Source organism: Aulonocara sp. 'chitande type north' Nkhata Bay, linkage group LG2 (assembly GCF_057382095.1).
Source record: "Aulonocara sp. 'chitande type north' Nkhata Bay isolate Kocher_YH1m ecotype deep benthic linkage group LG2, A_spYH_male_GT1.1, whole genome shotgun sequence".
In the NCBI taxonomy this organism is placed as follows: Eukaryota; Metazoa; Chordata; class Actinopteri; order Cichliformes; family Cichlidae; genus Aulonocara; species Aulonocara sp. 'chitande type north' Nkhata Bay.
Window position 1 is genome coordinate 1,903,464 of NC_141345.1, and position 23,320 is coordinate 1,926,783.

The window sequence follows — 23,320 nt, forward strand, 5'->3', positions numbered from 1 at the left end:
CTCACAGTAATATTTGTAGTGTTACATGACCTGTTTGAATTGTGGTAACACTAAAATGATTTGAACTAACAAAGGTTACCAGGTGACTACAGGTCAGGTATGTCTGTTGCACCAGCTGAAAATTAGGGCAGCAATGAAGTGTCTCCATTATTGTGTTTTTCTAGCTTGTCTCGCAATAAAGGCCTCCTGAAACAAAAAACATTTAGCAGCTTTTCCATAACTCATATCTCAGAGATCTGTATAGGCTAATGTCTGGAAAGATTTTGGGATAAAGGACAGCATATGAATTCCACTCTTTTATTAAATCCCTAACCCCATCCATAAAGCCAGATTTATAAAGTGCTATCCTAACTGACAAGACGAGGCGGCAGTCCCAACATACACAGGGCTATAATATCTTTTGCAGAGTCATGGAGTCCCGATCTTAATGCCATGAAGTCATTCTGAGGAAGAGCAGAGGCAACTGAGATAGTCCAAATGTACAGAAGAACATTGGCAAGCCTCCCAAAAGGACTGGAACAACATACCTTTTAAGCACCTTGAAAAACTAGGCGAAAGTGTGTGTAGGAGAGTGCTATATTGATTTAAAGTATTGATTTTATTTGGCTGCATAAAACTTTTACACACGGTAGTATGTGTGAGTGTGAATATGCATGTCTATTTAAGGGTTTATCAGTGATAGTTGTAGAGAGCCAGTAATGTCATTAGGCATCTTGTTATCACTGGTGAGAGAGAGAGACTGTAGGAGGGGTTTTGCAGTGCTCTGTTACACAGAACTATCAGAGAATGGCAGTCATTGTGTGTGTGTGTGTGTAGGGTGGTGTTTAAGGCAAGCTTGAAATGTGTATACATGAGATAGCTGCAAGGCAGTGTGAAATGATAGCTGTGAATAAGACATTTTCCATTGAAGTGATTAAAATGATTGAGGACAGCAGCGAACTCATTCATCTCTGAGCAAGGTGATGAGGGACATTCTGTACGTGTGGGTATCTGGGAGAAAGTGCCTCTGTGCGTTCATTTATATGTGCAAGCGTTTGTGTGTTTTCGTGTCACAGATGTAGAACAACTTGTGAAATGGGACTGGTATGGAGGCGGCCCGAGAGATGTGGAGCGATGCCCACAGGAGGGCCATGTCTTTTCACTACATCTGAAAAGACAGCCAAATATTTATCATCACCCCACCACAGCCTACACTGGGTGTAATTTGACCTTCATCAAAACAAAGTAAACAGTTCCCCATTTCTAGCCTCGGTGCCTGTTATTTTCTTGCTATTTCATTTCCATGTGTGTGTGTTTTTCTAAAACAGTAATCTTAAAAGAAGAGTAGCACTAGTTTAATGGAAGTTCCTTTAGATTTCCATGAATGTGATTAAATTTGAGTTTAATCAGTCTCTCTCCGCTTTAATTACTTGGACGGATGGGGCAGGATGTCGTGTGTTAGTGTGTGTGCGTGTGTCCCTGCCTTCTTGTGATTGATGATTTTATACATTTTAACATTTTTATCAACTAGATCTTTTCTTGTAGGAAAGGTTAAACTGCACCCTGCACTTTAAATCTAAGTAGAGCTGGCTACGGTGTTTTTGTTGGCTACATATAACCACTCTTAAGCACATAAGAGAATTTCCAACCCACTTTGCAATGGCAGCCTTGTGAAAGACTTGATTTGAGGTCTGTACATTCATGTTTCCCTTCACTCTCTCTCTTTGAGTCTCTGCTTCTTCCATCAACGGTTCTAATCTCCTGAACGGCATCCACACTCACTGTTCATCCCCTGCTTTTAGGATTGGTTTCACACAGTGATCCCCTCGCTGACCAGACAGACGACTCGACAATTAACCTCCAAGGCTGACCTGAAATATCTCAAACCTTCTCCCCTCAGCATCCTTATTGGCCTATAATAGATTTCTAACAGGTGGAAAAAGGAGGATTGAATTTCACCCATCTAACCCCCAGGCTGTGTGCAGAAACACAGTTCAGTTTGTTGTCTTTTCCCCCTTCTCGCTAAATACGACAGTTGGGAATGGGGACACATAGTACCAGTGTGTTAGGAATGCCTTTAAACTTTGTAGCATTCTTTGTGTAATTATTGCTAAATGTGTCTCCATTTCCAGGCTTTTCCTTCTGGTTATTGTGCTAATACCGTTAAAGCACTCTAATAGAGCTGGTTAGGCTAAAACTGCATTCCCATGAAGGAGATTAGTTCCTGTGTTATTTACTGTCACTTTGGCCATTATTCCATGGTATACAGCTGATGTAGCATCTGTTCCCTACCTTTTTGGTTCATCATCCGACACAGTGCAGTGAATGTGCCCTGCTGTGATGTAGACACAGGTTGCAAATCCGCTGAATCCCAGCTCTTTAGTCTTTTGACTGAAGCTCAGTGGCACGCTTTGTGATCTTTCAGTGCACTACTTTGGCACTCTGTGTTGGGCTTCTATTGTTGTGTTTTAAATGCACAATTATAGTGCAATTATAAGAGTTTAAGTCGAACTGTAGCATGTGACTGCATGCGTAGATGGTCATTCTGTTGGTAGTAGAGGGTGAGAGCATGTGTAACCAGTAAGGTAATGATTCATAAGACAGCCAGTAGGACTTATCCACTAATAGATCTCTAGGGAGATAACCTAATCCCCCAACAATATCTCCTTATCGTATTACAAGTGAACTCTGTACCGAATGGGCTTTTCTATCCACAAATGAATACTAAGCCTTATACTTACCTTTAAGCTTATTAGATTTGATCTGAAACAGAACAGTATCAAGTATTCTCCCTGATGCCAGACTGATCAGAGATAATAATCCTTTCTGAGATTAGTTTTAATTTCACAGTCTACTGATTGCCATGATTTTATATGAAATAAAGTTGTGTTTTTTTCAGATACGTACTATTAAAAAAACAAAACATTAATTATATAACTCAAATGGAGTCCATTAATGTGAGGAAGCGATTCTGCGCTGGAGATTTGCTACATACTGTAGGACAGTAGATGTGTAATCTGTTCATTGAGCGCTTTTGTCGTCTTCAGAGATCACAAGAGGGAGCGCGTTGGCTCACTGGCAAATGAAAGTCAGACTTCTTTTTCTGTGTGCAGATTGGAGATTTGTAGTAATGCCCATCTTTAACTTTTTGTCTGCTTTCACAGAGATGACACGATTTGCACAAGATTTGTCCCTCCTCTTACTTGTCAGTTACTCTTCCTGTCTCCCTCAGCCATCGTTTGCTTGCCTCTCCTTTTGCCTCTCTACCCATTCTGCTCAGATTGACTAAGCATTTAAGAGGGTTTCTAACTCTTTTCATGATTCTGAGTGGTTGTATAAATGAGAAGATGAGCTGAGCAGAGAAGATTTTCTGAACACTCCCAGGGCATATAGTGGATTTTTGGACCCTTCAAAAAAAGAAAAAGATGCAATGAGTCAATTCTTTGTAAATGAACAATGTTATGCTCTCTCATTCTTGTTGCAAATAGAAGGAAAAGCAAAATTTCAGGCTAATTCTACAACCCCACCCCTTTATTATCTTTTTTTTTTCTTTTGGTACATTTGTGCCATCATTTCGTAAATGTGAATACAAACAATTATATGTTATACCTCAGAACTAAAAAGGAATTAATTGCTCATTAAAACCGTTGCAGAGCTGCAGAATTACACTTGAATTGATTGTGTATGTAGTATTTGCCCAGCATACTAGAATTTACAGTCTCCAAACGATCCTACAGTACACTGTCATTAATGTTTTTGGCAGTAATTGCATTGGAAGTATATTTATTTTTACAATCTTTCCTGCTCACAATTATTACATTTGAATGTTCTATCCTTGAGTTTTTCGTCCTTTTGTGTGCGTATTTGTAATGGCTTTAGATCCTTTTGTTCTTTTGATGTCAGTTTTTTCATCTAAACACCAGTTTCTCTACTTGGTGCCGTGTAAAGGCAGGGACGAGACTTTCCTTTGCTGTTCTGTGCTTATCTGGAGTTTATTTATTTCAGTCTGGATGCGTTTCTCACTGGAGCACAGATAACTAGTCAATACAGGAAGGGTTACAACAAGGTTAATTCAGCACTTATTGAAATTTTACAGATGAATTATTGTATTGTCCCACCACCTGTTTTTTTTCTCCATAACAATGCCGATTTATAATCGAGTCACTTTATACATTTCAGTGTTTTTGTCAAGAGATTTATTCTAAAAGACACTTCTTCAGCTGAGAGTCAGAGAGTAGAAACACACACGCTGCAGTATTTATTTGCAAGGGCAGTCACAGAGCGCTCGCACCCAAGAGTGTGTCTCAAGGACTCGCACTCTGCCACTGCCTTGCTTCTTTATTTATACACAAAAGTAATACAATAGTGATGCGTATGCATGTGTATATGTGCGTGTGTTTGATTCTGGAGGACGCGGCCCCTCTTCTTGTTAGGGAGCGCAGATAAGAGTGTCCAGCTCTCCTCTTCCTGGTAGGGAGGATGTGCAGTTCAGCTCTTATTATCACTGTGGGAAGAAACTTACAAAAGACAACAGAACAAGTCTTGTTGTGAACAACAGTCTAAGTTATGAGGGGCTGTACAAGCCAAAATTAATTATTTCACTCTCACACACATACATTCTTCTTTCACACACATATACTTTCATTCTCACATAGTTTGATTTTAATTTTTATATTTAGATATTTTTATTCTCATGTTTACACATATTTAACATGCACATTGCAATATTGTGCTCTCTTGTACATGTATTTTAATGTACATATTTACAAATTTTCACTCTGACCTACATGCATTTTCATTTATGCGTTCCTACATTTTGCTCTCATTTACATGCATTCAATATGCATTTAATCTCACAAATAATATATGTATGTAAGAAGAGAATGCATACATGTCTGAAGAAAATATAGTATGAATAATGTATGTGAATGAAAGAGTAGAGTGGAAACGGAAGGCTGGGTGTCTGTACCGCTGTGATTGGCTGAGACGCGCGGGTCACTTTCAAGTGTCTGACAGCATGGAGGGGGGAGAAGAAACTCGAGTTCTTCAGCGAGCTGTCTATGGCGTTATTTTTGTGCCACTATTCTGAGCGCACGTAAAAACAATTTGAGCGCAAGTCAAAAAAAATTTGCAGGTGCAAGTGTTGCATTTTGAGGAGAAATTTATTTTGAGCGAAGAAAAGCTGAATTTGAGTGAACAAAATTCATTGCTGCGTGCAAAAAATGTATTTCAGTGTTTCCTATTATCCACACACACACAACAGGGCAAATGCCCGGTGGGCCGAACTACTAAGTACAATTCTCCATTGACAGTTTTGATGCAGCACGGAGAAATGCATGTACTTATATGTAGCTTCAAGTTTATTTCCGTTTTTATTTTGGGAGTAGTTAAAATGATTTTTATAACTACATGCATATCATATCATTTCAAAAAGAGCTTTAAAAAAAGTAATTTAATAAGCTGGGAATAGCTTTTGTGCCCTGATGACTACAATCCTGTTTCCAAAACAAACAAAGAAAAGAAAGTGTGAAACCCAGAAGTCAACATCCAGGGCTCATTTTATTTATTTATTTTAATTTTAATTTTTTAATGTAACACAAAAATCCCCAAAACTCAATTTCCTCTAATGGCCTCTTGAGGCTTGCTCACTATGCCCGATCACCGACTTTACAGTGATTAATTTCTTTAGAAGTCATGTGTTCAGATTTTAGTAAGGCAAAATTTAGGGCACCACTGCTTAGATTGGCTACATTGACAGTTAGATTGACAGCTAGACATCTGTGACACAAAAAGCCAATTGTTGTCTGCTACCTCTCACTTTGCTAATCAGAGTCACTGATTTGGAGTTTTTCTCCACGTTTGTGCTTCCGCTGCCTTTCGGAGCATTTTCAATGGTGCGATCTGACAAAAATACAGTTTGTTGTGTGGTCCAAGAAGTTTTTTCATCATTTTTTTTCTTTACTTCTGAAATACTTAGCCTCCCTAGGCAATTTTATCTCGTTACTAATTAATCTAATTATTTGTGAAAGATTCTGCCAGGTGTTCCTGAAGTATTTTTATTTAGTAACTTTTATTTTATTTTTTTTTGCTCCATGTTTTTTTTTTATCATATTGTTTTAATATAAACCATAATGTATTGTTTGAAAACTGGGTTGCTGTTATAATTAGAGCAATGGATCTCAGCTATACATAGGATCCCCCAAGAAGCCAACTTCTAATATATTTCTTTATCCCCTCTTGCTCGCCCACCCTCATCCCAATCAGGCCTCTAAGAAATACCAAGTCCAAAAATCTGAGATGCAGAAATGACTCTTTATATAACAAACTCACAGTTGTATACTGTTTGTCTATATGCAAACTGTGATGAAGCATCACGTGCAAATTTTTAGAGGTCACAAGCCAAAAACAGTAGATTAAAGTTAAATTCCTTCCTAGTATGGAGAAAGAAAGCGGGCGTGTTGTTATCACTTTGCCTTATCAATAAGCAGGAAATCCCTGTGTGTTGCTACCTGCAAAGTCTATGCAGCTGCATTACAATGCATAAACAGGTGCTGTGCTTCAATCCATGTTTATTTTCAGGGAGCGTATCTGTCTCACTTGCAGTGGTTTTTCATTTAGGGCATAGAATCTAGGTTTCCTTTCCTTTGTGCCAGCGTCATCTTGTGCTGCTTAATTCTCCGTTTCACATTCTCAGATAATGACAGGATTTTGTATTGACTGTCAAAACTGTTCTTATTCCAGCTCTTGTTTCATTACATGGCGTCGGTGTGCGTTCAATAGGTCGCTACACAAGTTTGATTCATGATCGTTCCACACTGCTTGTTATTAGTGCAGCATCAAAGCTAGACTTGGTAAACACATTTGCATTTTAATGACTGATATAGATTGTTCTCTTGCTCAATACCGCCATCAACCCACAGCCCACCCCAGCCCACACTGATAAAAGGCGAGCAGCACCTAGTCTAGTTAAATCACCTGTTTTGTAACACAAGCACACGCATTACTGTAAGTGACAATTAGAATACAGATGTAGCATGTGGGATGAACTGCATCATTTTAGGAATAGTGTTGTGGCTTGTCAACTCTTTAAGATTTTCAGAAGGTAATTAAAATAACAAAATACAAAATAACTGGGTTAATCTGCACACATTGAAGTGCCTCAGCTAATGTTAATAGACGGAGACTGAGCAGTTGAAAATATCTTGGAGCACAAATGGATGTCATCAGAGCAGCAATCAGCCTTTGACAAGTGAGCATTTGAGGAGGCAGATCATTTTTTGTGTCCCCAACTCACGTTTTCTTCCCCGCCACCTGCAGAGGATGATGCTACCCATTAAAGAGAATTTACCTCTGTGGGCATGTAATCTGATGCAAATTAGAGCAACACACTGCCAAATGACTGCAGTGACAGTGCTACGGAGCAATTGTAGAAGGTAACACAGCCAACCTATATACCTGTAACTGTAATTTGACAAGCGTTTTATGAAAAAAGATGAACATATTGATCTTCGTGTCAATACACTAAAGCAAGGAATGCATGATACATTTGCCAGTGAGTAGTTCGGGCTTTTTCCCAACAGTACTATCACAGTAAGCTGTTTGCAATGGCCCTGTGCTGGTACACCATTAAATATGTGCTTGAAGAAGAGTCTCTTTATTGATGTGCAACAAGAAAAAGAGACAATGTTGCTAATGCCTGTTTATAACATGCTTTCGTTCTTTCCCTGCTGCTTTCTTCCTTTTTGTTCAACTTGTGATAATACAAACTTCTTGCAGCATTTACTACAGAGATAATTCATGTATCTCCACAGAGATAATGCGAGCAAATATTTTCTTCTGAGGTCCAGCCATGTTAAGATCCTGCTGGATGTGTATAGAGGCTCCAAAACCACACATTGGCAACCAATCAAGCCAGTGATTTTCACAGATAAGAAATATAATTGGTTCAAAAAACAATGCAGGGATTTTTGTTTCAAAAGCTTTTTTTTTTTTTTTTTTAAATATTACTGATAGTAACTGTTGGCATTTCACAATAGTAGACAGGCTTGAGGATGGGAGGAGTGCAGCTGGGGAGGCTCTAATTTATCTGTTTGTCTGTGTTTTCCTCCCCACACTAGAAGGGGGAGGAGGCTGTAACAGGGCCCGGCTCCACAGGGGACAGTTGTGTTTAGTGGTGGCATTGATTTTATAAAAGGTTGCGTTGTGGGGAGGCTAGGTAGGCCTGTCAACTTTAGCTCTCACCAAAGCACATCACACCGGCAATCTAATTGTGCTCTTTCTTTAATCCCAAAACTTTAAAAAGGGTGCAGTGTGCAAACATATGCCTACACATCCTTCCTTACAGCGGTGCAGCTATTACAGTATGTATTTACTTGATTCTGCTGTCAGATAGGCGGTGCTCAGTTCCATTCGTTTACCTCTTCTCATCACAACACCACTCGGTATGTTTTTGCAATTCGATACGCACGCTGAAAGCAAGTGAGTTAAAAAAGTGTCCAAGATTTTACCAAGACAAAGATGGATTGTCAGATTTGCACACTTTGTTTGACAGCCTGTCCTATGAAAATATAACCCATTGCAATTTTCATTTTGAAAATGGTTCAATAGTGGGAGGCCAGAAGAAGTAACGGGCTAAAGAGTGAAATATGAGAGGACCAAAGAGATTAGGACAGGAAGGGAAAGAAAATACTGGCAATGAAAGTACTTTTTTGTACAGGTTGGAGGACACACACATAGCCAGAGGCAGTTCATCAACTGCTTGTCAGTGCCCCCCCACCCCCTTTCTTTTTCCTCTGTCTTCAGAGGGGAATCTTGTCAGGGTCAGGTGCAGAGATAACCTAACTTGTACACGCAGCATCCACTACCACTCCCCTGAACTTCTAACTAAACTACTGAACTTTCATTCGCTGCTCTCCGTTTTAGCTCAGTAACGTCTAAAATCTTCATAACTTGTTGAACATTCATAAAGATTTATGAGAACTACTCATACTTGTTATTAAAGCACAGCGACGTCTCGAGAACGCGCGTGTCAATTTAATCGTGGTATTTATATTTACATGTTTAACAGCTGCTGCACACATCCATTATTCCACACACAAATGCAATTTAAGTGCCAGTTTTCTGTCACTCGTTAGGCACTATATTGGCAAATTTGCTTGCCTTCTAGCGAGCACATCTTACTGTATTCCCCCCTGTCAATTATCTTAGCAGCTTTTTGACTGGCGAGTCGCACAAAGCTCCTCTGTCTGCCCGCTGAGCCAGATGACAAAAAAACTCTTGGGGAGATCATTTTATCTTACTCTTGATTGCCAGATAATTATCAGTTAATTATTTAGAGCCTTAAATTAATTTGCTAAAAATAGTCTCTGTGCTTCTGTGTTGCCAATGGAGACGGCTCCATTATCCGTTTCTCCCCAGTCTCTTCTTCTCCAGCCCCACGTCTTTGACAGCTACTTGTGCCACTCATGTCTGACTCTAATCTAATAAAGGACGGGGTTGTCCTTTTGTATTTAAAGGAGCCTCATTTTTCAAATGCTTCAGCACTGACTCTTTGAATGTCTCATTGTTCTTTGAGTGCAATTTACAGCACGTCATTCACAGAGCACAATCACACAGTTATAGGACACTGATTTATTTTTTTTTTGGTTTTATTGTTATATTTTTGTCGCCAAAGTTCTTACAAAACCTGAAGTTTAGAAGCCATATGATGGTGAGCAACATAGCACAAACTTTACTTGTGCTGTACAATCTTCTTGAGTTAGTAATATCTCGTTTTCACTTACCCCTCTGCTCCTAGGACACTTCATTAGGTTGAAAATGCTCTGGACAAAGAAATGTCCGATAAGTACTCTTAAAATGGGATTCATTGGCTTAAAGAATCGAAACTTGTTTTATTTTTTCAAACGCACACACACACTCACACACGCACGTGCGCGCACACATGCCTTCACACTCGTGCGCACACCAAACCGGAGGCCAAACAGGATGACCTGCTGAATGGGTTTGTGCTGTGGTAATGATAAGGCTATTGAATGGAGCTGTACTCTTGTCACGCTCGCTGCTGGGCCGGTGGGCTGACTGAAGGAATCTAATCAATATACAGTCTCTCTCCCTCTGCCTTTTTTTCTTTTTGTACAAACAAATTAAAACCTTGGCCAGTTGTTAACTAGTTGTTCTCATAGAGACATTCTGGCTTTTGAAAGCCATCATTATCATCAAATAAGAGATATTGCCTCTAGCACCCTTACCTTTGATAAAACAAAAAGCTTGTTATATTACGGAAAAAAACTAAGGAAAACCATTTAGCGTTCAATTTTTATTACATTTGAACTTTTTAATGAAAGCTGTGTGAAAGCTACACTCGGTTTTCTCCCCTTTTCACTCACACTTCCAATTGATCTGAATAAATCAGTCTGTGCAGTCATTGTTGTGAATTGTACAGTACAGAAAATAATACACTGCACATCAAACAGATGACCCCTGCTCTCATTCGCCTATTAAAACAGACAGCACTTGAGTTTATCGTTGAGTTATTTACATTATATCAATATCATTTGCATAACATCAAGAAATTTAGCAACAGTTCTTGTTTGCTTCGTGGTGCTACATAAAAGGTTGAAGCCGTCCAGCATGAAGGCAGGAGATTCCATTGACATTTTAAACACACTGCGGCAGTCTGGAAGCACACATCAAAGGCAGCTCAACATGAAGTCCATTTGCAAACCACACTGCCTGACTGGATTACTTACTGTGTTTAGAAGGTATGCATTAAGTGGCCACCTAAGCGGTCCCGCTTTCTACTTTATGCATGGTGATTACATAAAGAAGATAGAATCTGGAGAAGCTGTGAGCAAATCTAGGTCAAATTGCTCGTTTCAGAGCTGAAGCTATTGGTAGCTTGTAGATAAAATATAAAGCGAGCACCACAACAATGCCAACAATTTAAATCTTGGACCGATTGTAATAATTTGCTTTAAGCCAAGTTTAGAAACTAACAAGTAAAGCAGCTTGAAAACTTGCTTTGCTAATTGAATATTAGCAAATGCTGCATGTTTTGGAGTGGCTGCAGCTGGCTGCTAAGGACAGATTCAGTTGTACAGCGTGGCTGATATCCCTAATAATGACACAAAGTCAGTGGTCATGTTTGTGATGTTGACCTTTTGCCAATTAATTAGTTTTAATTTGTTTGCTATTCACTTACAAATGATAGTGTCTGTGTTTATATTTTGCACAGCTTCCTAACTTATATGAATAGCAGAACGACAGCATGGTTATGACAGTGTTATCAGTTGGTGAAATGATAATTAGAAATTGATAAAGCGCATTAAAACGAAAAGACAGAGCGAGATCCTGCTCAATAAACAAATATTACAGTCCAACAATTGTGATTCATCACTGTCACTGTCAGCTAGAACTACAAAGGCAGGTTATACACAGTCAATACCGTGTGCCCTACAGAAATAAGCATCTGTTTACTCCCACAGTAACAAAGCCAGACGCGTCTTTTAAATTGATCATAAAGCAAGAAAAGACGATTTTCCTGCCAAGTAGAAGGTGAGGAACATGGTTTGTTTGTAGTATGATGTACTAACTAGGACTAAGGTGAGCTAACTGTTGCGTCAATATCTATATATGTATAATAATACATTTTACTCCAATATTCAAAGGTGCACAGTGAATACATCTAAACGTGATTAAGCGTTAGAAGGAGAGTTCCTATAATTATGAGACCAAACAATCACACTCATTTCCTTCTACATTCCACGGTCTTTTTATGCTGAAGGAAAAATGTGATAGTTGGATTCACTGAAGAACAAATCAATAAATGTGCAACACTGGGTATCATTAGCTTCCCAAATTACAAACTCCGTCTACCAGCATTCTGCACTCTTTAAAATTGGTCGAGTTGCATTTTTTGTGGTTGTTGAACTATGTAATAATGTTTACAAGCAAGCTTTGTCTATTAAATGAAATGTAATAGCTGCGTTGCACATACTTTCTTCTTCGAGGGGCGTCTCACCAGTTATTGTAATGTTAGGACGGGATTGATGTTTACCGATTAGATCAGGGGAAGCAAGAGACTTGACCTTTTAGAATTTGACAAGTATAAACGTTGTAAACACAGTGGATTTGCATTGTCATGTTTCCGCTCTGTGAAAATTACACAGAGAGGCGCAGGCCCCGGGCATCGATGTGGCATGAGATTATTTTGGATAAGGATGAAAGGATGACGACAACCAGGAATGGTTATCAAAGATAAAATTGTGTGTTTTGTGTAAGTGTGGGTGTGTGTTGTCTTCGGATTTACTCACCAGCACCGTGATAGTGGACATCAAATTATTTTTGCCAAATTATTTTTTCCTGTGCTCTGACAGCTTTTTTAATAGCCTATCCATGATTCAACAGGTCATTCCCATGGACCTAATCCCCTCATTTCTAATTCATATAGTCTCTTTTCCTTTATCAGATGTAGTCATTACACCCACTAGTCTCCCCCTCATTGAGTTGTTATAACACCAGCTGGGTGCTGTACTGAAGAGCTTTGAATGCTTAAGTAGAAGCAACCTTCCTCTCTGCACGTATAAATATTTCAGACACAGACAGGCAGAATAAATTGACAGTAAAATTGACATTAAATCTGTCTTTTAATTTCCAGAGATAGAGGAGGCAGGGGCTGTAGGTGAGATGATGGAGAGGAGTATAGAGAGAGTAAAGGTCGTGACCCCAGTGTCAAAGTGGTAATATAATTCACTGAGCCTCTGTTGTGTGGAAAATACATTCATCACAAGTATTAAATATACACCACATCCCTAGTACTATGCAGATGTTTCAGGCACTGTTGATGTGCACTGCAGTCAGGAAGGTGCAAGATGATTCCCAAATTCTTTCTGCGTCATAACAGCGACACCAAGCACACAGCCTGTGTCACAAACAGACAAGGAGTCACGCAATAGATCCCATAGAGACAACCTAGACCTACAGAAGAAATGTGTTAGGATTGCTCTAATATTAGAAAATGTAATTGATAGCATTAATCACGACATTATTGGCACCTTTCAACATCCAAGAGAAATTGCAGAAAAAAGAAATACAATTTAGTGTGCAACGACAAAGATGGATAGGACAGGACTGCATTTCTCAGTGGCACACTGTTGATTTTCATCCAAGGTGTTGTTTTGATTACTTTGGACAAAATCCAGCAGCTTTCAGTGAGTATTGTTTCACTAAGGCATTCAGTTTGGTACAGATTTAATTATTCCCACATTGTAAAATGAGCCTGTCTTGAATTCTTGCATTTTTAAGTACGACAAATAGGCTCACATATCAGACAAATACGAGCTGAGGTTTAAGGCACCTAAAACATTCATATTTTTTTAAATTCAAATTCAAATTCAAATTTTATTTGAATACATACATACATAGAAAGTGTTCAGTATTACTCTGTAATACATATATTTAACTACTGATTAAGTTTTGTCATGTTTTTAGCAGTCTGTATTCATTTATCAAGTGATTGTAGAAGGTATGTTTTGTTTTTGATTATTTTTATTTTTATTTGCTTTTTTATTGTTGCGAGAGCTCTTGGGATGGAAAAATCGTGTTATGTATAATTGCAAATACAATTTCTCCTTTGCCTTCTACATAGATTGTTTACTTGCATGCAACCAATGTCTACTAAACCCGATTTGTCAATAGAACTTGAGGAGAGGAATTCTCACTGTTTTCTTGCATTTCTTTTTAATGAAACCGTTTTTTGATGTTATTTAATTAAAAAAATGAATATTGTAATCATACATTTACATTGATTAGTGAGTAAATAAGTTGTCCAACAAAATACATTGACATAAACTTAAAACTCTGGCTAGAGACCGACCACATGTATTACACCAAGGGTGAAGGACTAGGCAAATTTGAAAGCAGTAGAGAGAGAAGGCCATCATAGCTAGGATTATCTGCTTTAATTGGGAGAGTAAGAAAACAACTTCAATTGTATAATACTGAGATCTAGTTGTGAGATTTTCCACACTGTATCCTTCAATATGAAGGCACGTGCCTCCTTGAAATTTTGGCAGCTTCCGCCTGCTCGCCCTCCTAACCCCCCCACAGTATTAAAGCATTTAAGTTTATCCCACTTCTTCAGTTTTTATATGCAGATGAGAGAAGTGATGCAAGCAGAAATGCAGATTTTTGAATGTCTAAGCAGCAACAGTTACAAATAGTTTACTCATTCATTAATTTATTAAGGAACAACCTTCTCTCTCTCACTCTCTCTGTCTGCCCTGCCTCTGCTCTCAGTTCCTTCATCCCTTTCTCATCCCGTTCTCGTTCTCAACATGATGGGTTATGTCCAGTCAGTGGGCAGCCTTGGTGTAATTTGGCCCACAGGGGCTGTTGGCAGTAGGTGTGGGGATAAAGGGAGCAGGGATAGTGGGGTTTGGAGAAAAGCAGGCTTAGCGTGGGGCCTTGGATGGAAGGGCCAGCAAGCAAAAGCATTAAATAAACATTAATGGAACTAGGTTACAAGAGATTTATTAAGGAGGCTTTTTGGGGCCCCACTGTAGGGTTTTATGCAGCACTTTAATAATTCTCTCATGCACACAGGTAAACAAAGCAGGTAATTTATTGCCATCCTCATAGGTGGCCATTGTAAAAGCTGTCTTAACTTTGTTTTTGCCCACAAATGGATTTGTCTATTTCTTTGGGATTTATCATGACATTGAATTGAGTTTGGCTCCAAAAAGCCTTTTTAACATCTAGGGTAAGTCTGACTTGGATATGATTTTGATGTTACGTTATGGTGATGAAAACAAGCGGACTTAATCACAGCTTACTGATGTTAAATGTGGCCTTTTTGGCATGCCATGCACTGATTAAACACAGTAATGAGGACACTGTACTAGGACAAAGACAGAATTTTGAAATTGTACAAGGGCAGGTTGGGTTTTGGCAAAGAGAAAGAGAATTTAAAACCTACAGTAAAGCAATGCTTTGCACTGACACCACACTTCGTATCTTACGTCGTGTAAACCAGCACCATCAGTTATGATAGTCAGAAACTTGTGTTGCTACGTAAGCCAGGGGTTTGCGACCAGCTGCTATTTTGCAAGCTCCGTTTAGACTAAATATGTTTATCTTTCAAATATATCAGCTTCACTTAGTTTTTAGTGTTTAACCACATGAAATAAAGACTTGTAAAAAAGTTCAAAACTGACAAGATGTACCACTATAGAGTGGCAATTTAAGAAAAAAATCGAATCTGTCAAACTACATAAATTCCACATTTGTAACATTGAGCCCTCAAGCAGGCGCAGTTGTCCTGTTCTGTGTTGATGAGGTTTAGTCTTCGGGAAGCGCAGGCAGTGGCCCTTTGAGGACAACTAGAAGAGGAGAGCAAAGACTGATGAACAGGGTCAGGGCAACCAAAGGCTGCATGCTGCTTTACCTTGAGACCCATCCCCTCTGCTCCCTGCTCTGCTTCAAGCCAAAGTGACTGGAATACCAGACACAGTTCAGACTACATACTTCTGAAAGTTTTCTCTAAGTAAAGGAGAAAGAAAGAACTGCTTGTTTGAATGAGGGAATTTAATGGAGAGAATATGATGGGGAAATGTAAAAAGAGAATTATAAAGGGAATGTGTTTGATTGAGACAGTGGTGGACAGGAAGAAAGTAAAGGAGACGGATCAAGAAAAAATTTATCTTTACAGAGGAGAGAGAATAAAGGCTGCAATGACTGTGAGAAAGTAAGGGAAAGAAAATAGGTGTGTGTGTGTGTGTGTGTGTGTGTGTGTGTGTGTGTGTGTGTGTGTGTGTGTGTGTGTGTGTGTCTATTTGCCTGTTCATTCCGTTTCTGTATGCGTGTTGGATGAAGGCTCTACCATACCGGTTGTGTTGCTGCAGGATAGTGTGCGTCAGGCTCCATCAATATGACATGTCTTTGATGTGGAAATACAAGGAGCAAAACCCCAGCCAGCCTCAGTCCAGTCCCCAGTGGGCCACATCTACCACAGTGCATGTGCATACATGAGTATTTGAGTGAGTGAAAACAGAGAGAGGGGAGAAAAGTAGAGAAAAGGAAATGCAGAGAGCCACAAGCCACAACAAGCACTAAACATAACCACTGTCTCAATGCTTAACTGCCATTCTGCAATGAGGCAACAGTTGTGACCTGAACATTTTCAGAACCAAAGGGACTGTGCACTCAGTCGTCAATACTGTGGAATCAATATTGTATGCAAAGTAAGTTAATAAGCATATCTGTGCCGCTGTCGAATGATAAGGTGTCGTGATGCTTTTTGCACCAAAACTGACACATTGATTTGGAACGAGTCTCATTCTTGTTTGCACTTCATAAATAGTAATATAAATATTTCACATTTGTACATTTTCACAATTATTATTTTATAATTGTTAGAATTGGAGGTCGTTAATATATCCCAGTCTGGCAATAAACAGTGACTATATTGGTGTTTTTGGATGAAGTGCCACCACTTGGTAGACTGGACCTTTTAGAGAAGAGAAGGGAGGATAGTGTTTAGACTTTATGAAACAAATGCAGCTCCTACACTGAATAGATATATTACTTTGGCAAGGTTTTACGTTTACATTTATCTATCAGACCTTCAGGTTTTCACACACATGTCGAATGAAGGGGAGGTGTATAAAAGACGATATAAAAGCAGTCTGGGAGAAACAAGGGGGTAAATCACAAACAGGAATAAAGACAAGGAAGAGGAAAGAAAAGGAGGAGCTTGCTATGAACCTGGACTGTGTCATTTCTGCTGTGTGTTTGCGAGCAATGGCTTCGAAGGTCCAAATCAAACCAGACAGGTCTGTCATATACACAACTATTTTACTAGAATTCAACTTGTATCCTACTTTACTGCTAAAAAAATGTTTTTGGATTTGTGGTTGACCCTTTGACGGCTTCTGGGGGCATGGTAGAGAGAGTTTAAGATTCACTATCCTTTTGTAGCTTGCCAACTTTACCAACTTCTGAATACCTGAGTGGAATATAGCTGTAACAGCTACATGCAGCACAGGGGAAAATGGCCTTCAGCATGGGAGTGTCTCTAAAATCAAGTGCAGATATGTCTATGCCAATTCTCTCATTTCATTCTCTAGTCGTTTAAGTGGGTTGATGAAATGTAATTCATATAAAACTCCAATAAAAATTCAATAAAAACACAGAAATTTGGTATTAAAACCTTTTTCAGGAAAGGTTTTATAGCCACCCTTGTATTGTAATGATGTAGGCTGCTAGCATGTTCAAATACAGTGTGGCTACACTGTAACATGAGTACAGGTTTTTGCTAACTGTAGCTGGGACCTCGCCATCAAAAATAAACTTTTTCTACTCAGCTCTTCTGTCGCCTGAGGCTGGGGACTGATGTAGTGATTTGTGCTGCTCAGTGCAGCCAACAACAGAGCAGTTTCCGCGCTTACCTCTTTGCCTTGACATAATGCTAGGAGTTCCTGCAATTGCAAGAACAAAAAGGCACACCTCAAGCCATTTAGCTTCGTGCCACTGCAGATGTGACAGATACAAAAATAGCCTCTTAAGAAAGAAGATGGAACTGATTGAAGGCACAGCAGGTGTCAGACACCACCGCCTGTGTACTGAAACTAGTACTACTCGAGTTTCTATAGTGTTTTTTTCTCCATACATGTACTTGCATGTCTGTAAATGTTGGTAGATATGTGTATTTTGTGTCGTCCTCATCTCACCTGGACTACATGAGTCTCCGAGTGTCCAAGTGCAGTCTCTATGAGAGGTCAATGGCTGCTGCGATAATGCTTAACTGATGCTGGCTGTCAATAGTCATTCACCAGGAGAAAAGTGCTCCGCCTGTTCAGTAAATTACACAGTGCGACGTGAGCTGTGAGGTTCAAAACAACCTGACCCCACTGTTGTTGTGAGAAACAATAGAACAATGGCTGCAATCAGCTTTTCCAGCAACCATCTGTGTCATGCTGCTGACTACAAAACACCTTTCCATTACTCCAGGGCTGCAGCTATTAGCTCACCATGCCATTGACTCCAAAGTGAGATGGAGAGGTTATTGTAATGCCACATTAGATTGTCTCTGACCCTTCTTTATCTAGTATTTTGTTTTGCTGACCTTGGCATAGGTGGGCTTTTTGAATGCTATAAAGCTTGTGAAAGTGATCATTTTTCACAATGACTTGTTTTTCTAGAGATCAACACGCTTGTGAGATGTGAGATTATATTGGAGATTATTTTTGAATATGCTTTGTGTATGTTTGAGACATGTCTTTCTCCTTTTTTCCTTGACTCTCTGCTTCTCACGGCTTCAGCAAGAGTTCCAGGGAGCAGTATGAAAAATTGTCCACCATGCACAAGAACATGCAGAAGCTGTATGAAAATATAGGCAGTTATTTTGCCTTTGACCCCCACTCGGTCAGTGTGGAAGAATTCTTCGGAGAACTGGCCAACTTCCGCATGCTCTTCATGGTAAGTGCAAACTTTCTGATTTTTTGCACACGAACACAAACACGTTCCTTCAAAGTAGGCACATACGTTGACTAACAGAAGCCCCCACCCACACGTGAAAACTTGTGCGAAAATTACACTGCTGTACTTTCATGGATGCACTTGAATAGAAAAAGGGGACGCCGATTATGTCGTATCGCACTTCCATTAGTTTGAAGGACTTTGGAAGGATATACAAAAGAGAAATATCAAAATCTAAGCAGAAGAGGCTGAGGTGTAGTCATTAGTAATGGACCAGCTCTGAAAGCAAATTTTCCATAATGCACCTCAACAGCTTCTCAACCCTTCCTGTCAGGTAAATGCTTACAGCTTTCAAACTCTACACTGTTAGTCCATAACTCAGACTTCTTCTGCTTATAATTTTTCCTCATGTTTTCAATCGCAACAACTCCAAAGACATCACTATGGTCTTACCTCGGTTATTTTGGCAGACTTGGTACATCTTCAAAGCCAAAAAAGAAATTATGAAACGTAGATCATTACGTGAACAACGATGGTGAAATAATATCCGTCATCTGATAATCTGTCAAGATTTTCTGATGTTTCTGAGTCACTTTTCTGAATATTTCTTTAATGTTTATTCAAGATATTTGGGTTTTGGTGAACAACATGTTAATAAACAGGAGAATTACTGTCACGCCATGTTTGATTTACCTGTCTTTGTTCTGAACCTCAATTTCAGAAATGAGGCCGATTGTTTTTTTTAACACCCAATATTTAACATTTAACATGTCGATTTTTAGGAAAAAGAGCAGATAAATGTAAACTTTCTCTTCATGTCAAACGTCCTTGACTTGAGAACTGGAAGAAAGCGTCCTAAGTTACAAAGAAAAAATAAAACGGGTCAATCAAAGCAAGACTACTAATAAAAGAGGCGTTGGCAAGCTTCATAACCTGGTAAACAGTGTCATTTACATATTTATTCTTTCACATATATGTAAATACAATAAAAATATATCTTTCCACTGATTATAAAGTATGTTTTGTCTGCAATAAAAAGTATATATATCATATACGATATCTGAGAAATGCGATGAGAAAGGTTTGAGGTTCACTAAATGTGAAGTAGCATTTTAAATTGGATTAAGGGAAATAAAAAAACAGCCTCTGCTACTTACAGCAGTGAATAAAGGGCAAGGGAGATTAGTGTGTAAGAGGTAATATTAATGATAAGATAAAAACCTGTTAAGTAGTCTGTTAAACATTCATTCAAGCGTCTGTGATTTTCGACCTTGAACAGTCTAGTCATCCCTACCAGCAATGCCCCGAAAGCTCCTGGTGTCAGGATGATGACACCGTGTCCAGACGGCACACCCTCAGTCTTCACCATCTATTAATGTGAATGACAAGGTCCCCTTGTCTGAATCCTTTCCTCTCTTTTCTCTGATCCCCATTTGAAACCAACTTTTCATTCCCGCTGATCAAAGTGCACAACCATACAACATAACGCTCCCTTGAGGATTCCAGAGTTGCATGTCTCTAAAAGAAGCATCCACCCAAGAAAATAAATTATTCTCTCAAGCAAATAGCTGCAGATGAATATTTTATTACTGATTTAAACTTTCCTTCTATGGTTAAGGGGAGGGAAATGACTGGGATATAGTTTTGTGAAATGGGGGTTGGATTATAAGTTAATATATTCATATAACAACAATCCTTTAATCACCATATTTTTCAGTTTTCGGCTTTTCAGCTCTGCTGACAGGAATGCTAATCTCATCTGCTCGCAGAGCACAAGAAATCAATGCTTGTTTATACTTTTATTTCTCTTACCCTGTGAAAACAACTGCGCTAGCTTCTTTTCAGCACAGCGAAAGCTTCTTCTTAGCTTTTCTTGTCAGTGAAGCAATTTTAGGGAGATACCTGCATCATGTTATTTATCTTTGAAAAGGTTGACCTGCATCAGCCGCTGCTGATTTGTTCCAACTGGCAAATTGGAATTCAAGTAAATTTAACTTCTTAATATGCCTGGTGTGTCTCACACTCTTATTTCAATATTGAGACATTGCATTGTTTGACTTTCTTCCGTCTGTGTTGCATTGCCTTGTGCAATGCATTCACATCACAAAGCATCTGCAGTATTAAAGAATTCCATTGCAATACAGTCACCCTAAATTGCTTTTGCTAAAAAGCTAGGGCTTAATGCACCCGACCGACATGAGGCATTTGAGTAAACGCATTGACAGACAGTCCTCACAGAACTGAATGTAACTGATAAGAGAATCCATTAACTCGATTTCCCTTCTGTTTCATTCTCTTTTTCTCCCTCGCTCCTGTCCCATTCTCTCTTTTTTCCTGTGGCCAATGAATTATTATTTGATTTCAGTACATGGACTCAGTATTCCAAGAGTCCAACAATTTGTTAATTTAATGCTGCTGCCATATTCTGAAATTGAGTATGAGTGAAATGCAATCGCAGGGTCTTTATACGTAATCCTGACCAGGAGCATGGGGATGAGGATTTTTTCATTAATGAGTTATCAAAGCACAGCAGATGGGCTGGGATGAACTAACAGTCTTCCTTGTTAATTGAGTGACTTTCTAATAAGACCAAAAGACCCAAACTGGGTTCACAAAGTAGCAAGATAGAGCATCTAAGAGATTAGAATGATGGTTTCTGTGTCTGTGTGTGGGGGTGGATCCGTCCACTTCTTAGCCCGCATGATATTTCTAAAGCTCCCTAATTCCTTCACAATATGAGAAATGATCATAATCAAGCTGATGATGCTAAAGATGACGCTCTGGCAAAGACTGAGCTCTACCTTCTTGCTGAATCACTGTCACATTTCCTCAGGATGCTTCTAGTGGTGCACAGTCATTAAATTCTTTGCACCAGATTTTAGAGGTCACCTATCAATATGGGAATACATGTATACTGCAGAGCAGAAGTCTCACAATCTGTAACCTATAACTTCTTGAAGACATTTCCCCAACATCCTGGCACACATTGTAACAGATGGCTAATAAACACATTTGCTGCTTAAAGCCCAGGCGTTGTAGTGTTTGTAAAATTCAAATGAGATATAGCAGTGACACTCTGTGTGAGATCACTGGTGCGACTGAGCAGTTGGAAATCCTTATTGCTCCCTCATTGCACTGGCAAACCTGTATGCATGGGAGGGGAACCATGCTGTGGGAGATGTATTGTGTTGTAAAGGGTCAAGGAAGAACAGCAAACACATTTCATGAATTATTGAAAGAACGGACCTGGAAAGGGAAAAGTCTGCGTGGCCTCGTTGGTGGGTTGGACGTGGATGTTCCACAGCATTCAGTTTCAAGCCAAGTATAGAGAGAAGAGTACCTACAATCTCCATCGCAAACACACTGAGTGTGAAACGCACTCTCATCTCGTGGCCTCTGTGAGCCTCGGTGCTGCAGTGTGCTGCTTCAGTGGTGATGTTGTCAATCATATTTGAAGATGCTATTTTACAAAACCACATTTTGTTTTGTCTCTCGGTTTAAACATCCATACAGAGCACAGCCAGGGCCCATAAATGCAGGGTTTTACAGCTTTATTTAAGGGTTGTGGGGTTAAATTGTCGCTATAAAAGATAACAGTCGTTGCGGTGGATATTCAAAGGCCAGTTTTTAAGCTAAATGTATTTTCTCGAAGAGCATTTCCATTTCGTTTGTGAACAAAAACCTCCCGTGCTCAATAGAAATATCATTTGCCCACCAGCAAACTCAGTAAAAATATACCGGCTGCTGTTTTTGCTTTATGTGTTGCAACATTTGAATTTGAAAAGTCTCTGCTCAATTAAATGAGAAATTTGCCACAACTTGACTAAAATTCGATTTGCACTTAGATTTACTGTGTGTCACAGGTGGTCAGGTAATATAATCCATCAATGTAATTTGCGCTGGCACTTTGCAGCCACCTTGGATCAGGTATTTCGAAGACCCACTACAATCACAGGCCACTTCATTAGTTACACCTTGCGAGTACCTGAACTGCCATCATTTTTTGTGGCATAGATTACTAAAGGTGCTGTAAACAAACAGCATTATGTGACTCAGCTGTTCCAACACATCTCAAATATGGTCTGTTGGTTTGAGATCTGGAACCAAGTGTGGACTTGGTCTGTTGTAGCCCATCTGCTTCAAGGTTCACTATGCTCTTCATTCAGAGATGATCGTCTGCATGCCTTTGTGATAATGTGTGCTTATTTGTGTTACTGTTGCCTTCCTCTCACCTAGAAGCAGTTTGGGCCATTCTCCTCTGACCTCTGGCATCAACAAGACATTTTTACTGAAAAAACTGCTGCTCACTGGATATTTTCTCTTTTCTGTACTACTCTCTGTACGGCCTAGAGGGGGTTGTGTAAGAAAATCCCAGAAGATCATCAGTTTCTGAAATAGTCAGCCCAGCCTGTCTTGTACCAAGAGCCTTGCCACATTCAAAGTCACTTTTTCAAAATAATCTTTCTTCCAGATTGAGATCCTCACTTTGAAATTAAGCAGATTGTCTTGACCATGTCTACATGCCTAAATGCACCGAAATGCTGCCACGGGATTGGTTAATTAGATATTTGGGTTAACAAGCGGTTGAACAGGTGTGCCGTATGGAGTGGCCTTTGTGTATATAAATGATTGGAGTGTGAGCCCCAGGACTAATTTCTGTGGTATCAGGGGCATTAAAAAATCAAGGTTAAAGAAAAACAAACAAAAAATAAAGCATTAACAGACTGGGGACTTGCAACAAGGTAACATTCAGGTTATGGATATAGTAAGATAGAAAAGTCATTACTCGTTTTGTATACAGTGTTGTAGTGTAACACGCATCAGTAACACAGAGGTTAATGAATCTTATATATTGTTTAGCTCATTA

General features: G+C 39.3%; 1 protein-coding gene across 8 annotated transcripts in view; it reads left to right on the forward strand.

The window, feature by feature from the left end:
- diaph2 (diaphanous-related formin 2) overlaps positions 1–23,320 on the forward strand; it is a 367,696-nt gene that overhangs the window by 278,787 nt on the left and 65,589 nt on the right. For all 8 annotated transcript variants that reach the window (XM_086301138.1, XM_086301187.1, XM_086301178.1 and 5 more), the window contains one exon: positions 18,289–18,453. In XM_086301138.1, coding sequence (XP_086157264.1) covers positions 18,289–18,453 — 165 coding nt within the window. The remainder of the gene's footprint in view (positions 1–18,288; positions 18,454–23,320) is intronic.